At 31.3% G+C, this 18,458-nt stretch overlaps 2 protein-coding genes across 2 annotated transcripts in view; one reads left to right on the top strand and one right to left on the bottom strand.

Moving 5' to 3' along the window:
- The window catches only part of LOC143246580 (cytochrome P450 3A6-like), a 96,201-nt gene that overhangs the window by 62,059 nt on the left and 15,684 nt on the right, over window positions 1-18,458 (top strand). The window lies entirely within an intron of this gene.
- Window positions 521-17,055, bottom strand: LOC143247875 (cytochrome P450 3A8-like). Its single transcript, XM_076496432.1, has 14 exons — window positions 16,922-17,055; window positions 16,332-16,419; window positions 16,016-16,112; window positions 15,481-15,533; window positions 11,669-11,765; window positions 10,155-10,276; window positions 8,773-8,918; window positions 8,144-8,259; window positions 7,851-7,995; window positions 6,104-6,264; window positions 5,545-5,633; window positions 3,831-3,974; window positions 2,540-2,702; window positions 521-993 (listed from the first exon to the last, which is right to left on the bottom strand). Exons 1-14 carry the CDS (start codon window positions 16,959-16,961, stop codon window positions 904-906), a joined length of 1,551 nt encoding a protein of 516 aa, XP_076352547.1. The 5' UTR covers window positions 16,962-17,055; the 3' UTR covers window positions 521-903.

The raw sequence follows: 18,458 nt of genomic DNA, 5'->3' as shown, positions 1-18,458 counted from the left end.
AACTTATAGATATACAGAATAATAAACTAAAATTAAATATATAACTAAATCTTACGATAAGTAGCTTCAATACTACTTCAGTAAAGACTGTTTGTTCATGTTTTGATTTTATTTGAGTCTTGAACAGTTTTACTGTGTAGTTTCATGAAACTTTGTTTATAAATTCAATCTTTTCTCGTGCTATGAATATTCTATTAACTAGTACAAAACATGGTTGGATAACTAATACTTTTAAAAGCTGGTTGAACACTCACAGTATCAACATTGTTTAAAATGACATTTAGTTTTAACTTTTAGAAAGAACATATCTGAGTCGCCAAGTGTTCGTTTTGTGTGGTTAGCTAAACATGTAAACTGAATGAAAACTTTGTATATTCATGTCTATCTTCGATAGGTATTTCTAGTAACTTCAAAATTTCTGTATCACAAAAAGTAAACTAACAAACTACAATGGCACAGAATCTGTGTTAATTACAAGTTTTATGTCAGATAATAAATCACAATAAGGAGAAACTTTTTATTATCATCTAGGAAGAGTTTATTCAGAAAATTATCAAAATAATGTTTGTTACAAATACATAACCGTTAGTTTATCACTTGTTACTATAAACATTACTATACTTTATCTTCTTCATTTATCATTTATAATAACATCCTTTATATATATATATATCTGAATTACTGAATATGTAAATGAATTACATAAAATATTAAGCCTAACCACATTGGCAAACAAAAGTAACAATTATTTATATTTAATAACAGAAGTAAGCTTGAAATGTCACTATTAGAAATATTTCTATTGGTTGTAACTGACATAACAAGAACCTCACTGTCAATCAACAGCTAAGAGTCTGAATTACAAAACATGTTGTTCTTATTGGAGTGGTCAGGTGCTATCTTTTAATATGAATGTCCGTTTCTACGTTCAACCTTGAGAGTGACGTCAGAGACTTGGGTTAATCCTGCTGCTGGAAGAAACTTCAAAGGAACCTGTGGGATACAAACATTAAATTTTAAATCTCTGTATAAAAAATAACTTGTAAAACAACAAAAAACAATCGAGAGTTTTCATAATAAATCAGTTAATCAAGCATTATTTCAAATATTAATATATATATATATATACCGTGTAACTATAAAACTCACATATTGAGGGAATTTTCCTGTGTAGATGGGATTCCCTAAGACAGAGTTGATAATTCAGAATACAAGAAACTTTTGTAATGAAGTGTTTCATTGCTAAAGCAAAGGCAAACACAAATCAACTGTGGAATGCATGTGTAGCACAGAAAAAAAAAAGATACTGGTCATGTTAACTTGTGGTGTACTATACAGTGTGACTGCACGTGACACAGTTAGTCTCGTTTACTTGTGTGACACAGAGTCCGTTTAATCTGTAACAATTACAGATGTTTACAATTATTACTGTGTTTACTTTAGAACGGTCTTTAGAGATTGTACTCGTACAAGATCTACAAGTGATCCGTGCCTTTAATCATTCTACCTGTACAACTGCTACAAGTGATCCCCACTAGTGAACAATAGGTACGTTAGATTATAAATTACTTGATCTAACCTTTAACTTCTAAAATGTTATTGCCCATGAAAGCAACGACACATTAGTTTTATAACCAATTATTTTTGAGCGAAATACTTAACTTCAGTGTCTAAAAAACAACATTATGTTGTGTTTAAAAAATAAGAAGCCACTGGCTTACTTGTACAAGAGTTTTTAATTAAATATGTAACATGATTATTAATTTCTTTTAAGTATTGTAATTAATTTCAAGTATTCAGTTAAGAAATACAACTCACACTGTTTACAAAGTTCACCGTGAGTAAACAAATTTACAAGAAACAATTTGACGAAAATGCTTACATGTCCTGATACCATAAAAATCTTACCGTAAAAAATAAGTCGGGAGACAGGCTGTAAGAATATATAAAGTACTTTGATAATACGTTAGGCCTTGGGTCAATATACATTATGGTAATAGTATTTAAATTAAATTTAACATTTATGATACAACTTTAAGTTAGATAACTTGTAGAAATTCGAGAAAAACAACAACAAGTTAACACATAGTAAATATAAGAATAATCAAGGTTTGGTTAATATAAAGGATTTTCTGTATTCTGGAAACTTACTCTCAATCTGAATACACCTATAATTCATGTTAAATTTTGAAGTTGTCCGATTATCAACTATTGCTGAGTGATTTTAAGTTATGAAGGTAAGTCAAACTGAAAGTAATCAAGTTTGGATATGTTATTATTTTCAGACAATACATCGATACTTTTGTAAATAAACTATCAATCCCAAAGACTCAAAATTAAGTAGTAGTGTTCTAAATTGATGTAATACATCTGTAAAAAATAACAACTTTAAACCACTGTAGTAACCGTTCTCTTAATCGAAATATCTCAATTACATCAGTAAATAATATTTCTTATTTACATATAGCTACTTTCTTAATTTCTCAATCTACAAAAATAAAGGATCGTTTTATGTAAAATAAAGAAAACTCATCTTTACCTTAGTTTCAGAACAAGGTACAAAACGCAAATGACGTAGGATGTGGACCAAACATAATTTTATTTCCATTAGAGCGAATCGCATTCCTATACAGTTCCTGGGACCAGCCCCGAATGGTATGTAGGTGTATGGTACAATGTTGGATTTGTTCTCAGGAAGAAATCTGTATGTACAAGAAGTTTATTTCGACTTTCAATGTTTGAAATTTTCTAAAACAAATTATTAATAATAATGGACAAATTACAAAATGAATTTCTTAAACATGTAATTCAAATGTTCAACCATTTATTTTCTCACTCAATATTTATTCTAAATTATTTTGTAGAAGATACAATCAGCCTGGACTCGTACCTCGATTGTGAAGAAAAGTATGGAAATCAGCGTAAATCATTTTGTTCACAAGGTTAATGTAAAAACAAAATCTGTAAATTAGTGTCCAGGTGTCTAAAATGTGTACATATCTCACCAAAGAAATATGTACACGAAGTTAAAGATATGAAAATTATCTCTCTTTGGAGTTAGCTGTGTTACAATTGTAGATATCAAAATAACAACAAAATTGAAAAATTTAGAATAAACCTGGCACTCAACAAGATTGAAACTCAAGTATTCTTAACACACACATTAATAGTGAGGTTCCATAAGTATTGTTAACACACATTAATAGTGAGGTTCCATAAGTATTGTTAACACACATTAATAGTGAGGTTCCAAAAGTATTTCCAAATCATATAACTATATTACATTTTACTAGTGTATAACTTCATAGTGAAATAAATCTGTTTTAATAAAGTTAAGAAACAATAAAGAAAACGTCCCTGTTTACACTCTTTATATAATGTTCTGACTTATAACGTCAGATATCAGAATGTTGTCTATAATGGACTTTGGTCTTTATCTAAAGAAGTAACTCTTGTATTTAACAGATGCTTTAATTTCAACTGGAGTTCTAACGTAAGTATTTGTTTAAATATATAAATACGTGGTAATTGATCAACAGAACAATTAAATAAAAAAGTAAAGCGACATAACCATGTTATTAAATGACCATCACCTGTTACCTGTCTATGTCACATAAAGCCAACAGTTACTTACTTTTCGGAACCACTTGAAAAGAAATATTACTTGTCATAAAAAACAACACTTGTCACTTATCTAGAGCAAAATAAAATAGCTGTTGCCTAACCAGTTAGGATAAAACTAATTCATACTTGTTTGGACTACATAAAAAACAGCTGTTACATGTATGTCCAGTTGTTATCTTTCTGTGTGAAATAAAATATGCCACTACCTGTCTGGATCAAATTTCTCCGGGTCTGGAAAGTTTTTAGGGTCATGGTGCATGGCGTATATTGGGAACCTCACTGGTGTGTCTTTAGGTATAGTCAGCCCAATGTCATCAAACGTATAATCTTCCAAAGCACGTCTTTCCCCACTGTAAAATAATTAAATGAGCTCCATGTAATATTTAAACAACAAGAACTAGTAACTTACTTTATAAATATTAAGATGTTACCAATCAAATCACATTAAACATTTTGTATTTATTTTAATATTAACGTTTGTTAAAGTTAAATTTATATTTAGAAATGTATCTCACTCATACTGTTAAATATGCATTGCGAAATTCGAGACTATTCACTAAAGTTGTAGAATCAGGCTATTTTAAATTGTAATACGTAACAACTAAACAACGAATTGTCTTTAAAACTTGTATTTGATCTTATAAAAATTATCCAACATATTTCTTGACTTTTTGTTTTAATTCATAGAAGACAGCTCTTCTCACATATACATAATTTGAACCTAATGTTCTTAAGACAATATGTAAAATGAGGTCAGAAAAATGAAATTATATAGATAAATTATTATGACTTAATGAGTGTTTTTATATTTGTTTTTCAGACGAGTCACTCGGACTGATGTTACAGAAAGATATAATTTGTTAAACAAAATGAAACAATTAAACCTAATTTAAACCTAAAATCAAAAGTATTTAACTGGAATAGGTGTTCTGTACGTTAAATTAAATAATTATGTAATAAAGACCAGAAAATTATAATTGCAAACAAATATAAGCGATATGTAACTGAAGTAATTTCTGTCAGTACTCATCAAAAATCAGTGTTAGTTCTTCTTTGAAACTCCAGATGGAGTGGAACATCTCTTTTTTATATTAATTCTTTTCTTCCAGTGCTGAATTCCGTTAGTTTTTGTAAAGTTTGATAACTTAGTTTGAAAATAAAATAAAAATGTGCCGTTATTTTCCATGTAACCTAATATTGGTATACTAGTTTGTGTGGTGCACGGTAGTAAATTCGGAGAGTTTCTCTACAAGCTTAGCAAAGAAGGGCTATTATGGCCAGGTGATTTAGACACTCGACTAGTTATCCGAAGGTCGAGAGTTCGAATCTTCGTCACACCAAACATACTTGTCCTTTCAGCTGTGAGATCGTTATAACGTGCTGATCAATCCTGCCATTCGTTGTTAAAACAGTTGCCCAAGAGTTGGCGGTAGTAGTAATGACTACCTGCTTTCCCTCTAGTCTCACTCTGTTAAATTAGGAACGGCTCGTGCAGATATCCTTGTTGTAACTTTGAACGAATTTCAAAAACGAAACAAAACTTAGCAAAGATCAGTTATTGTACTAGTTAACCACTGATAGTTCATGAAATTTGAAAATGTTGAGTAGATGATAAATAGATAAACAATGTAATATCTAAGATAAATATTTAGTGATTGTCATGAATGTAAGAGTAGACTATTTAATAACATGCAATAATCAATTTCCACCATTTGTGCGAGTTCATGGGTACAACTATCTAATGGTTATATACAAACACTAACGTCTCGTTTTATATCAAATATCTTATATCTAAGAGATCCTTTTCTATTGTAAAAGCCCTGTGTAGAACAAACTGATGTTTACATACAGACATACATAGCGTGTCGTGTTATATCAAATATATGTAGAATCTCTGTTACGATATTAACTGTTACTTACAGTGATGCAGGAGGGTAGATTCGAGTAGTTTCACACACAACTGCATCCAAGTATTTCATAGAGCTGATAGCTTCGTAAGTCTCGTGTTCCTAGACCATACAGTTAAATTCAGTTAAAATTCTGGTCCGTAACATACGACAACGTTTCTGCATTATATCCGTATATTCACAGTCTGATAAAAATAAATTATGCGTTAATTCTAAATTATGAAAGAAATTAAATTCGACAGTTTCTAAAATATACGGAACAAATTTCTCACTATACCACACTTGTATTAAACAAAACTTGAACTTTTATAACACTCTTACTATAATACCACTTTCAATCATCATAATTTAACAAGATTCACATTTCATAGTAAGCTGACGGATCTTTTCCTAATGGTTTATGTTGTAATCTTGTCCTGTGTCTTTATTATACTTTTCTAATTCGATAAACATTTTTTACTGGAATATTTTTCTTTACACTAACTTTATGTTTTATGTTTTATGCACACAGCATGTTTTATTTATTATATATTTCCTATCATTACTTCCTTCAAAATAAATTTTAGGCTTACCTGTGAAGGTATGGTTTCATCTATTTCCTGATATAATTTATTTTGGCAATCCTGATTTAAAGCCAACAGATACACAATGTATGATAAAGCACTAGCCGTAGTCTCGTAACCAGCCAAGAAGAATATAACGCATTGAGCTACAAGCTCGTCTTCGGTCAAATCTGGAACAGTAATTATATAATAAAGTGTATTTGTTCATGTTCGATAAGAAATTCAATAATATAAAGGTATATGAATAAATCGAATTCGTCTCGAACTTTTTCTTACGCGTAAAGCGAATAAATTCAATCAATCAGTAAGAGCTTTACTGAGTTAGCTAGAGCTTGTACAGCTGGAAACAGGATTAGTTAACTAATCATGGTGTAGAATTTGTTATACAACATAATTACTTTTCTTAAAGGCTTATAATGCTAACATTCAAGATTTGATAACTTATCGTGTAGTTTTGTGTCTAACAACAAATTATTACTTAAAAGAAAAGAGTAAAAAAGAATGTACCTAACTAAAACCTAAACAAATTTCAATATAATCAATAGTTATCAATATTATGTCACAACATTGTACAATTAAATTATTAAAATATCCTTTGTACAGATATAGAAGGATTAAACTCATGATACAACACGATTTATCAAAATTCATGTACAATGAAGTTCTTTAATAAAAACCTGTTTCTATTAATTACAACCTTAAAAATATTTAAAAATAAAGAATGAACATTAAACAATATGTTACTAATCACCCAAGAAGAAATCCAACAACGTTTATATTCCTGTCGCTAACAATGCTGTTTATAGTATGAAATTACCTTCACTCGAAGTAACGGTGAACAAGGCAGTTAAACTGATGTCGCTTCATTGTAAGAAAACAAAAACACACATAAAAAAACTAGTCTCTCACAAATTATTTTACTTTTTTATCATACTTCGGATTTATTTTATTGGACAAGGGTCTCAAGAAGTTTGTTATGAGACAAAAAGTATTTTTGATTTGTTGTCATGAGAGTTTATATTAAGTTATCTTTCTTTAAATATCATATATATATTTTAAAAATTAATAAATTCCATGCTGTTTTAATTTACTTAGAATTCAATCAGGTCAGTGTGACACTAAACATAGCAGGAAGAGTAGTGGAATCTTGAACATTATATTTGTATCAAATGTTCTTTATTATTAATGTTTAAGAGGCGTTAGAATAAAACAAAAAGTTCTCGGTATTAGAGCACAATATCCCTTATGTTCAAATAGCAGAAGTTAAAGTAGTCAGTTTCACAGTTACAGTGAAACCTACTTTAGATTCATATGGGAGAAATCAAATTAATCGATTACACAAATAAATTACAACCTTCTTCAGATTCATATAACAAAAGTTAAGGTAGTGAGTTTCACAATTACAGTAAAACCTTATTCAGATTAATGTAACAGAAATTATACACAAGGTTAATAACAAAATACGTGAACCAGTTAAGATATTAATATCACAAGCGACCTGCTTAGCATCCATATAAATAGTTTACGGTGATTTCCATGATTACTAAATGTTTACTGTTGCGACAAATTCAGTGGAGCAGTGACTTAGTCATAACGATTTCAGACTTTCGGTAAATTATTACAATCGTCAGTTAGATCGTACAAATAACAGTTGTAAAAGTTCTCAACATATATTTTAGAACACGTGAAAACAAAACTCAAACTATTACATTTAATCTTTTACGTCAAGTCTGAACACATTTTTAAATTTTCTCACATTTATTTTGTAACTTGTTGTTGAAGAATTTAAAGTTTTCTTCTTCGTATCCATAATTGTTGACATTTTTAATGTCCTCTTTGGAGTTCTGCAGTTTGTTGTCCATGGTCTCTAGAAGCAACTGCAGGAAGTCTATTCGCTTTGTCTGAAATCATCGGAAACCTTTCGTTTTTGAAGAAAAACATGTGACATTAATAACTAATGTTGAATAAATGTATTTTTTTATTATAATTTTAAAACACATAATAATACTATTACACGCCCCTACAAAACAGAGATTAAATATTAATTACCTCAGGACTGTGTTTACGCTGGTCAATTATCTTGAGAGTCAACTTTTTGAAAAACTCCATACCTGATGGGTCAATCACGGGTATTTTGAACAGTTTCATGATGCTAGGGAAGGCAACTAAAAGAAAAAAAGGTAATTCTTTAGAATGTTATTGTGTAACTTGAACAAAATGTATTATTTTAATATATTTCAGAACATACATATAGTTTTATAAAAGTTCTATTTAACAATTAAAAATATACCTATAATAGATTTTGAGTATTACTTGGTAAGGATTTAGAATGTAATATCGAAGGGAGTGTTACGCATTTCAGAAAACTTTAAATCTTTTCGAACACGATGAAATGTGTTTGTTTTTTTTTGTCCAGGCCAGTAAATGTTAAATATCAGTGGAAGACCAAAAGAAGGGCAGCTAATCATCACAACCCATCGCCAACTCTTGGGTTACTCTTTTATCTGCGAATAGTGGGATTGACCTTTCACATTATAACGGCCGCCAAGTCCAATAAATCACGGCAATTTTACATGCTATCCGTGCCACTAAAGTTATTCTGATTGATAAAGAGATCCTCTTTGAAAGCTATGCATAACACAAAGTTAATTCTTAAACAATACCAACACGCTACACACACGCAATTAAAAATCGCCATCTGTTGGCAGAACTAAAAGCTTCTTTGTCAGTTTTAGTAAAAACGCAGTCAGGATTTCTCAAAGCATTTGTTTTAGTTCCAAAAGCACAGCTGGCAATCACATCCATGGTGAATCCTCCAAAATAACTAAATGGAAAAGAAAACAAAAAAACTTTAATTATTTCTAAATATGAACTTTTTCAAAGCAAATAAATTAATAATGCTTATAAAAAAATATAAGAGGATATTAAATCTGTTTTTACCCCTAAAATTACCTTTCACCAATATCATCCACATACTACATAGTACTCAGTAATGTCTCTCATTTTTCTTCTATTAGAACTTTTGTTTCAAAGAACTGCTCAGAACAATTGAGTAAAATCACTCATATGCAATTTAAAATTCGAAGACTGTTCGAAAAACCCGGGATCCAACCTACAAATTAGATAATATTTCAACTATGGTTTATTTTCTACATAACCTAGCAAGTCTGTAGACTCGTACTAGAGATTCCTTAAGGTCTATATGTCCTTCTGAAAGAATTCTTTCTGTTTGTCCTCGGTCTGTGATTGAACAGCACGTGTTCAAATCTTATACACCGAACCTTTAACTCAATACTGAAATGATATTTTCCGTATTTTGCCAGAAGTATAAGATTAGAGAGATGATAGATAGTCGTCATCACACATCGTCAACGCCTGGGCTACACTTTTACGAACGAATAGTGCGATTTACTGAAACACAATAATGTTTTCCTGACTGAAAGGGCGAGCATGTTTGAGGTGATAGGGATTCGAACTCGTGACCCTTAGATAACGAGTAATTGCCTTAACCACCTCATACTGAAATAAAATCCTTTTGTAACGAACATACAAAGATGAAATTGTCAGCAAGTGTCTAGTTTAGCGTGATCTCTCTCTTCCGTCTTTAGTTCCGACCGGAAGACTTTTGAAACAATGTCCTTTTTATGGGTGCTACTTTTGTAAAATATTCCTCCAAGACTTCTTCGAGAAAAGTCCCGCTATACTAAACAGTTACTACCAATTTTATCTTTGTTTATTCGTGAAGACTGGGCTTAAAATCAGTTGTAAAATAAAACCCGTGTAATGATATGATGTTACACCTAAAACACTATCATCTATGTTGCTTAGTATCAAAAGGGAGCAAAATGTATCTGTACTGGTATCAAAGCAGATAAGCAGGTTCGATTTTCTCTAAAAATGAAATAAAAAATATTAGCTATAGCAGCGTTACAAGAGTGGCAGTCAGTTCCTTAACGTAGATGATAGATGCTTCTAAATGGCTCTCTTCCTTCTGGTGGGTAGATCCAAAATAAGGACAGAGGTACTTAGTCTAAACAGTTTTGCCATAAATATAAGATACCATACCTTACGCATTTTCCCCGAAGTTAAAGCAGGTGTAATGATGGTTCGGACTCGCTTCCAGGAATCTCCTTTTAAAGAGAAAAGCATGTTGTCTGCTATCGAGTGTCCGAAGTGAAAGTCCTAGTCCAAAAACAACACTGTGTATAGACAATATTGATATGGGTGTATAAAGCACTTGAAAGTCCGTAAGTTATTAATATACATTATTTAAGTTCTGCATTTTATGATTGTACTCACAACATCTGCTAGTTAACAAAGGCTAACATAGTTCCAGCCACAATTCTAAATCAACGATTGTTTTGTTAAGAACGATATCTGAAGAAAACAAATCACAGTTGTTCACGGACATTTGAAGTTCTTCAATGCAACACCACACGAGTTTTGTGTCAGATAGTTGGTTAAATGTGGTCTTATAAGCTGATAAGTGTGCAAGACAGACTTCATGGTCCTTCGCAGAAGTTTGTAACTTTTTATAGCGAGAGGTCATGGTCATAAGTATTTCTAAGGACATCACGGGAAATGGAACATCGTTCTTATAATGTACGACTCATTTTATTACATTGTTTGTACGTATCACCTGACCCACTCATAAATTATAGGAAGAAAGCTGTATACATTAACTTGTTAAATAATGCATTTTTACCACAGAATTTATGTAACTAACATACATGCAACAACTTAACTTTTGAAAACCGGAATACCATTAAAACGTTTTAATTTTTTAAGGTCCCTCATTTCATTTCTTAACCAGCAGCGAAATAAAGTTTTCCTGTTTATCAGATGGCGCTAACAGTCAACATACTTTGCGATGCTCTGAAACTTCAAAGTGATCAATAGCAATCTTGGGTCTAAGTAAATTATGTATCTTAAAACTATAGTAAGTTTGTTTGTGTTACAATATGACGTAAATGCAAAAGACATTTACAACTGATTAGAGAGATAATTAGAGTAACTGATATCAAAAGTTCATAAAATTTGTAAAAACAGCTAAATTTATGATGTCGTTTGTTACGTAATTTCTAATGAAAATTTGAAAGTTTAGCTGTGTAAAATATTCTTACTTTAGTCATATTTGGATTTGTTCTTATTTTTACTAAATAGTTGTTGCGATATCTAGCAATACATGTACGTGTGAAAGAAAAACAGATTTATATAAGTACAGGATACTTCTACACTTAATAAGTATATAACAATATTAATAAAACAAAGACTAAATAATAACTCCTAAGCCTAACAGCAGAAAGAGCGTAGAAAAATAATGAATAATTTGCATCGAATGAAATATTATTATTTTCATATTATCATTATAAACATGATTTGTTATTTTGTAAGACTAATTGTTTGTTTGTTTGTTTTATCTTCTTTCTACTTTTGTCAAGAACAAAAATTTGTTGCTTTGAATGTAAATCCAAATTATTCAGTGAATGTATCACTATAATATAATATTGTTATTAAAATATGTATGGAATCGTGTATATTTATACGAGATTGAAATAAAACTATGTGACTTACTCTTCGTTCTGTGAAAATGTGGAAATCTTTCACTAACATGGTCTTCAGTAAATGTGGTTCTGCAAGATATAGAACTGGTTGTGTTCCATCATAGAACCTGAAATAAAAAAGTAAAATTCTTCTCTTAAATAATACTAATGGATGATCATTAACCCTAAGACGAATTAAGATTGCATATACAGTCACACAAAGATTTGGTTTGTTTGGAGTCACAATGATGCACAGAAAATAAATTTAAAATTATTCACAGGAACAGAAGATCCCGAAATATTATGTAGAGAAGAAATAAAAAGGTGAAACAAACCAACCAAGAGGAAGGAAACGAAACAAAACCTCTTATTTTCATTTATTGTGTTTATTATTCACTTCTCAGTAGTCTGACGTCAAGCAAGCAGCCGGGACTGGGGAACATCCTACTACTGGGCACTAGAGAAAAACCATGATTTACGGTTCAAATTAAGATAAAAATGTTAAATTTGTTACCACAATACAATGTTGCATACGTCATCGATTGTTTCAAATAGCATTTAAAGAGGTAAAAACCACTTTGTATAATAAGGGCAGCGGAATAGTGAATTCGACAGGTCATTAGGGTCACCATGACACTACCAGTAGTTAAAGCATTAAATTACTTTAATAACCGACATTCTTTGTGAAGAATAATCATTAACGTAATATTAATACTCCTTTAGACAATTATTATTTTTTAAAAAAACTCCATTTAATGACATGATGTATAATAAGTATTGTTTCTGGGTGCACTAACTGGCTAGTTAATTAAACATGATGTCATCTGATTCTGATAACATCTATGGATACATAAGTCCGTATAATTATTATGTTATTCAGAAATTCTAGTTAGTGCTTGCAGTAAAGACAGTTTTTTTGGGATATTGTGTTATTGTAATTCATTGGTTGCCTACAAATGTAAATTTCACATGAAAAGGCCGACAAGCTCCAATAATACACGTTGGAGCATCTTATATTAAAATAATTTTGGATACTTCATTAAACAAACCAAGTTACAACAGCCAGAAGTTACAATGAAAGAAAATATATTAGAATTTCCAATTGGTATTGTTCTGTTAACGAACTTTGGTCCTTTTTGGGAAGGATTTTATTTAATTGGGGTTGCTATGTCACTGGGTAATGGGGGTGATAACCAATGTAAAGTGACAGTGTTTTCACTCGTGTATGCTTTGTGGTCGACCTATAGATATTTTTATCTTATAATATCGAAGGTTAAGTTTCAAATCATAATATTAGTAACATTTATCGTAAGCTTATACACCGAGAGAGATAAGCCCTGAGTGACAAGGCCACATTTTTTTTGTATTCAGAGTGTCAATCAGGAGATCATCAACTACTTGAAAAAATATTATCGTGTTTTTTTTTTCTTGTTTTTATCTTAAAGTTTAAATAAAAAAATATCAGTTCTTTTATTGTTTAGGTGATCTTTTAAGTTTCATTCAATAAAGCAGTTTTTTTAGTAAAATAAAGAACTCAGGCTATTGTGTTTTGTAATTTGAAACAAACACAAGTAACTTTGATCATTCGGTCGTTTTGCACTAAATTTTTAGTTAATTAAATGGGTATTGATATTTTAAACTCCAGTAGTAGTGTAATTTGTTTCAAGTTAAAAGTTTAACGTTCATTAACTTCGGCCCACTAGTAACACAACCATATATCTGTTGACTTACAATAGTAAAAACCAGGGTTAGATACCCTTCAGAATAGAGCACATTTAGCCCATTGTGTAAAAACGAGGCACAACAAAAAAGATATTTTCAGTTGTTGTTATTTATTTCTATTTTTATTGTTGTTTGGGGTAAAGCTATACAAGAGGCTATTTATGCTATGCTCACCTTAGTTATCAAAATCCGGCTTTTAGTGTGGAAAGCCCTTAAATTTATAGCTGAGGAAACGGTAGGGTACATTAAAATATATAATACTACCTTGAAAATACAATTATTACAAATAATGAAATAGGTATTCTCATTCCAGGATTTAAAAAGTATTTTCAATATAAAAATATTCCATCCTTTGTTGTTGTTTTTTGTGTCTTAAACAACTTTAATAGAAAATCACAACTCGCCATATTCCTGAAAATATAAATACAAAATAAATTTCATAAAGTAATGACTGAGTTTCAGTTTTGAATGTTATGGATACAAATCATAACCGTCCTTTTACTAAGGTGAGAGACAAGGGTTCTAGTCCATCTTAAGTTTGCTTATTACCTGAGGCAGAATATTATTTTTCTATATATTTATACTGATATGTGATCAGTTTCCCAGTGTTTTCTTTATAAAATGAACTTAACGAAACACGAAAGTGACAGTAATTGTTTACATAAAGCTGTAAATTGGTATACGATTATAATATGCCGTATAAGAACTGAATAATGATTTTCAAAAATTGTTATTTTTGTAAAAACAAACCGGATTCAGATAACCCTGGTAGGTGGAGTACAGATAGCTCTTTGTGTTACTTTGTGTATAAAAACAAACAGATAATGTTTTATTAGACTTTTCGTCGACATTTCACGGATCTGTGTTTTAAAAGCATTACTCTAAACAATGTGATAAAATGGTGCAACACCTGGCGTGTAGTCGTAACACTGCAACAAACATAAACGACTTTGTTTCATAAATCGTAGAAATAATAAACAAAGTTATTATTAAACTTAACTCTGTTAAATTCTTGAGGATAACTTATTTAGTCGAATATTAAATCTCAATAATCAATTTTCTGACATGCTTAAAATAAATACGACAAAGTTTAAACTATACCATTCTATATGATAGCATGATAATATGTAACAGTTAAAAACGCATGTATAACTTCTTTTAGTATCAACAATTCAGAAACGCCAGGAAAGCATATTGACTCACATCTTACACCACCAGGACACATCTGTATCAAGTCAGTAAACTGCAACCACTTAACATTTATAAACATTTCCATTTCAGATCCCAGACCAAGAAGACTACAACCATGCAACAAATAACAACATGTATATATTTTACCACAGATTTATGTTTTCCATTGTTGTTGTTTCTTTCGTTTTATTTCTCAGTTACATCGTTAAATTTAGATGTTGCTACGGAGCTCGTTTTTATGTTACATTGTAATATCATGGTAATAAATACTCGTATATCCTCTCGTTTTATTCTAATTTGGAGAGGGCGGGGCTATTGGCTAACTAGCGGATGGTAGAGATGACGTACGTGGTAATTAACAAGAATATGAAGAAAAATGAAAGAGCCACGAAGGTTGGTGAAGAGATCCAACTAATACATGAACACCTGTTTTATAAATCCGTGGACTCACCGCTGTACTAGTGGGAAACATGTATCTCCTCATGGACCCAGCAACCCTTCATTAAAAATGTGATGAAGATCCATTAAGAGTAAGTGAAGTAACGGTGCAAGACTTGTGTGTGTTTCACCCTGCATTTAATGATCCTCCACAGTAATTTTAGTGAAGATCCATCCACTCTCTGCGAAGTATTTGCATGGTATACAACAGTCAATACTATTATATTTACATAGATGGGGCTTGTGCATTAGATCCGCGTGTGACTTATTCATGACGTCATATATGCACACTGAGAATTGAAAACTATAAAGTTATCCGTAATGGGAAGCAGAGGCGAAATGGAAAATTCGTGACCCAAATTGTAGATCTACATACATACAAAATAAAAATTCATGAAGTATAAATTTGCACATCACGAAATAAAACAAAAAAATTCCGTATAACATAAACAAGATTTATATTATAGTATGATTACTAATATAAATACTTACCCGTATAATCGTCCATATTTCACATAATTATCCTGTTCCGCAATATGGAGTGGCTAGAAAAACAAAAGTGATATAATGTTCTACTTAAAGTTTTCAGCGTTCAGAAAAATAAATAATTTTCATAAATCTTAATCAAAAGTACTTTAGTTTGAACAGATACAATTGCACACAGCCATTTAAAATGTAGAAGTTTCACAAAAGAGAAAGGAACCCAGACAACAACACTGACAGCCAACACTTCGGCCACTCGTGTGTAACTGAATAATACGTTTGACCTTTTATAAACTTCCTCACCAGAAAGTTTAATTTCATTTTTTATTGTTATCTCTATTCTACAAGAGCAATATTGCATTACACTTCCCGTTACAATTGAAAACATTGTAGTGTAAAAGAGCCAGAAACATTAAATTCGGTACCAGATTTGGTTTCAGTAATCTATTGGTAGTTCCCCATCACATCTTTTATCTCCCTTTATCGGGTAACCCCCTGGCAACTTCTAATCTGCATACAATTTTTTTTACATATTTCTACTTACCATTTTGTACCCTTTCCATAAATTCTCCAAAGGAAATTTTGTTTTAACCGTAGGAATTCCTTTTGATTCCCAAAAGCCATAGTTCCTGGTGAGATAGCTGGATAATAAGATATAAAAGAAACTAACTAACCATCTACAGATACTGGTTTTTAGAACTAGAAGTTTATACATCAATTCTATGTTTGTAATATTAACTACATTTTATTACTTAGCGAAACAATTTATTCTATTTTAATTTATAAAACTGTTTAAAACGATAGTATAAAGCTGTTGAATTCAGGCTTCAACAAAAGTTACATAGAAACTGTTTATTCACCTGTAAAGTCCGATAATCACCGCAACAGCGCAAAAAAACCAAGGGAGGATGGATGGTAATGCAGGAAGATCCATAGTTAAACAACTTCCTAATCAAGAACATAAAGAGCACACTGATTGAAAACACGTCTTCTGTACAAATATATATATATATATATCACACGTGCTATACTAGGATTAAAAGTCAAGGACATTGCGCATCACCATTGAGGTGATAAGGTTACACAGGCGTTGTTGGGCTCGTATATTATTGATCTGTACTGATTTAGTTGTTTGTTATTTCTAAGTTAGCGATAACATATTTTTAGTTTTTTTTAATAATTCGGGGTGAAACGAAACTAGAGGAGTGACCGATGAAAGAAAAAATTATGTTACTATACGTATATATATATATATATATATATATACTGAATATATATATAAACTCAATATATAAACTGAATGTTGGTTTCATTAATTTTCAAATTTGCGTAAAACTACACAAAGGATATTTGCGCTAGTTATATGTAATTTAGAAGCAACAGATTAGAGTGAAGACATCTAGCTGCCATCTTTTCAACTCTTATTTTATCTACGAATAGAGGGACTGACCTTTACGTTTCAACACCTCTACTTCTGAAAGTGCGAACATGTTTGGTTACGGAGATTCGAACCCTTGACTTACAGGTTGCGAGGCTAGCGTCCTAACCACCAAGTCAAGCCATGTCGCGAAATTTAATATTTCTTTAAAGACACTGGAAAAAGTACTTCTTGCACAAAATCACAATGTGATAATAAATCACTGATATTAAAGGCTTCACGTCAGCATTTACTTTGTATCATGTCCCCATTGTTATACATACTCGTGCCTAAATGGTTACGATAATATTCATGTTACTTATCATAAAATCTACTCTCGCATTGCTGTGGGTCTGATTATGGAAAGAAAAATATATGTGAATGGATCAAAAAACAGAACTGAACAAAAATCGATGCACTTTTGTAACAGATCCCTTCCCCGGTGGCACAATAGTATTCCTGTAACCTTACAACACTACAAACCTGGTTTAGATACCCGTGGTGGGAAGAGCACAGACAACCTATTGTGCAGCAAACAGTACCTGTGATGAAACCTTATTAAACTAATATATGAGACAAGTTCTAAGATTGTGTCTGCTCACTACTTATCATTCACTCAGTATTGTCTTTAACAATCAATACGGACTTTAATATCTTTCAAGCTTTGAATTTTTTTTGTGTGTGACTCGTTTGCTTAAATTCGAGTTTTTGGAAGGTTTATGTTTTGTTCTGAATTTCGCGCAAAGCTACTCGAGGGCTATCTGCGTTAGCCGTCCTTATTTTAGAAGTATAAGACAGCTAGTCATCACCAATCACCGCCAACTCTTGGACTATTCTTTTAGCAACGAATGGTGATAGAGCCCCAACGGGCCCGGCATGGCCAGGTGGGTTAAGGTGTTCGACTCGTAATCCAAGGGTTCGAATCCTGGTCGCACCAAACATGCTAGCCCTTTCAGCCGTTATAATGTGACGGTCAATCCCACTATTCGTTGGTAAAAGAGTTGCTCAAGAGTTGGCGGTGGATAGTGATGACTAGCTGCCTTCCATCTAGTCTTACAATGCTAAATTAAGGACGGCTAGCGCAGATAGCCATTGAGTTGCTTTGCGCGAGATTCAAAATAACGTAACTTAACATAACATCGAGCCTCAACGACCAAACTATAACAGACCCCAAACGACGAAAGGCTGAAAAGCTTTGCCAACCATGAAGCTATTTTTGTTTATATTACAGATAAGTTTGTCTAAATCAGTTATTTTAAAAGGATTATGATGTATGTTTAACTAAAAATTTATTTTCTGTATTTCACATCATAATGCTTAAAAAATTCTGTCTTAAGGGATTATTGCAATTGATGGAGTTAATTATTTTGTGTTTTATTATTATTATTTACAATTTGGCAAAACGATACGTATTAGTAGAGGACGCGCTTTATTCCAACGCGCGGAAATAATAGAATCTGAACTTAAACATTTAATTTAACATTTCGTTATTATCTTTAGTAATTATTGAATAATAAATTTTAACTGTATCGGTACCATTCCAATAAAATTAGGATATTCGGTCTTCTCG

Source organism: Tachypleus tridentatus, chromosome 3, assembly GCF_004210375.1.
Source record: "Tachypleus tridentatus isolate NWPU-2018 chromosome 3, ASM421037v1, whole genome shotgun sequence".
Lineage (NCBI taxonomy): Eukaryota > Metazoa > Arthropoda > Merostomata > Xiphosura > Limulidae > Tachypleus > Tachypleus tridentatus.
The sequence above is the reverse complement of the archived record's forward strand: the minus strand, read 5'-3'. Positions and strand labels throughout refer to the sequence as shown.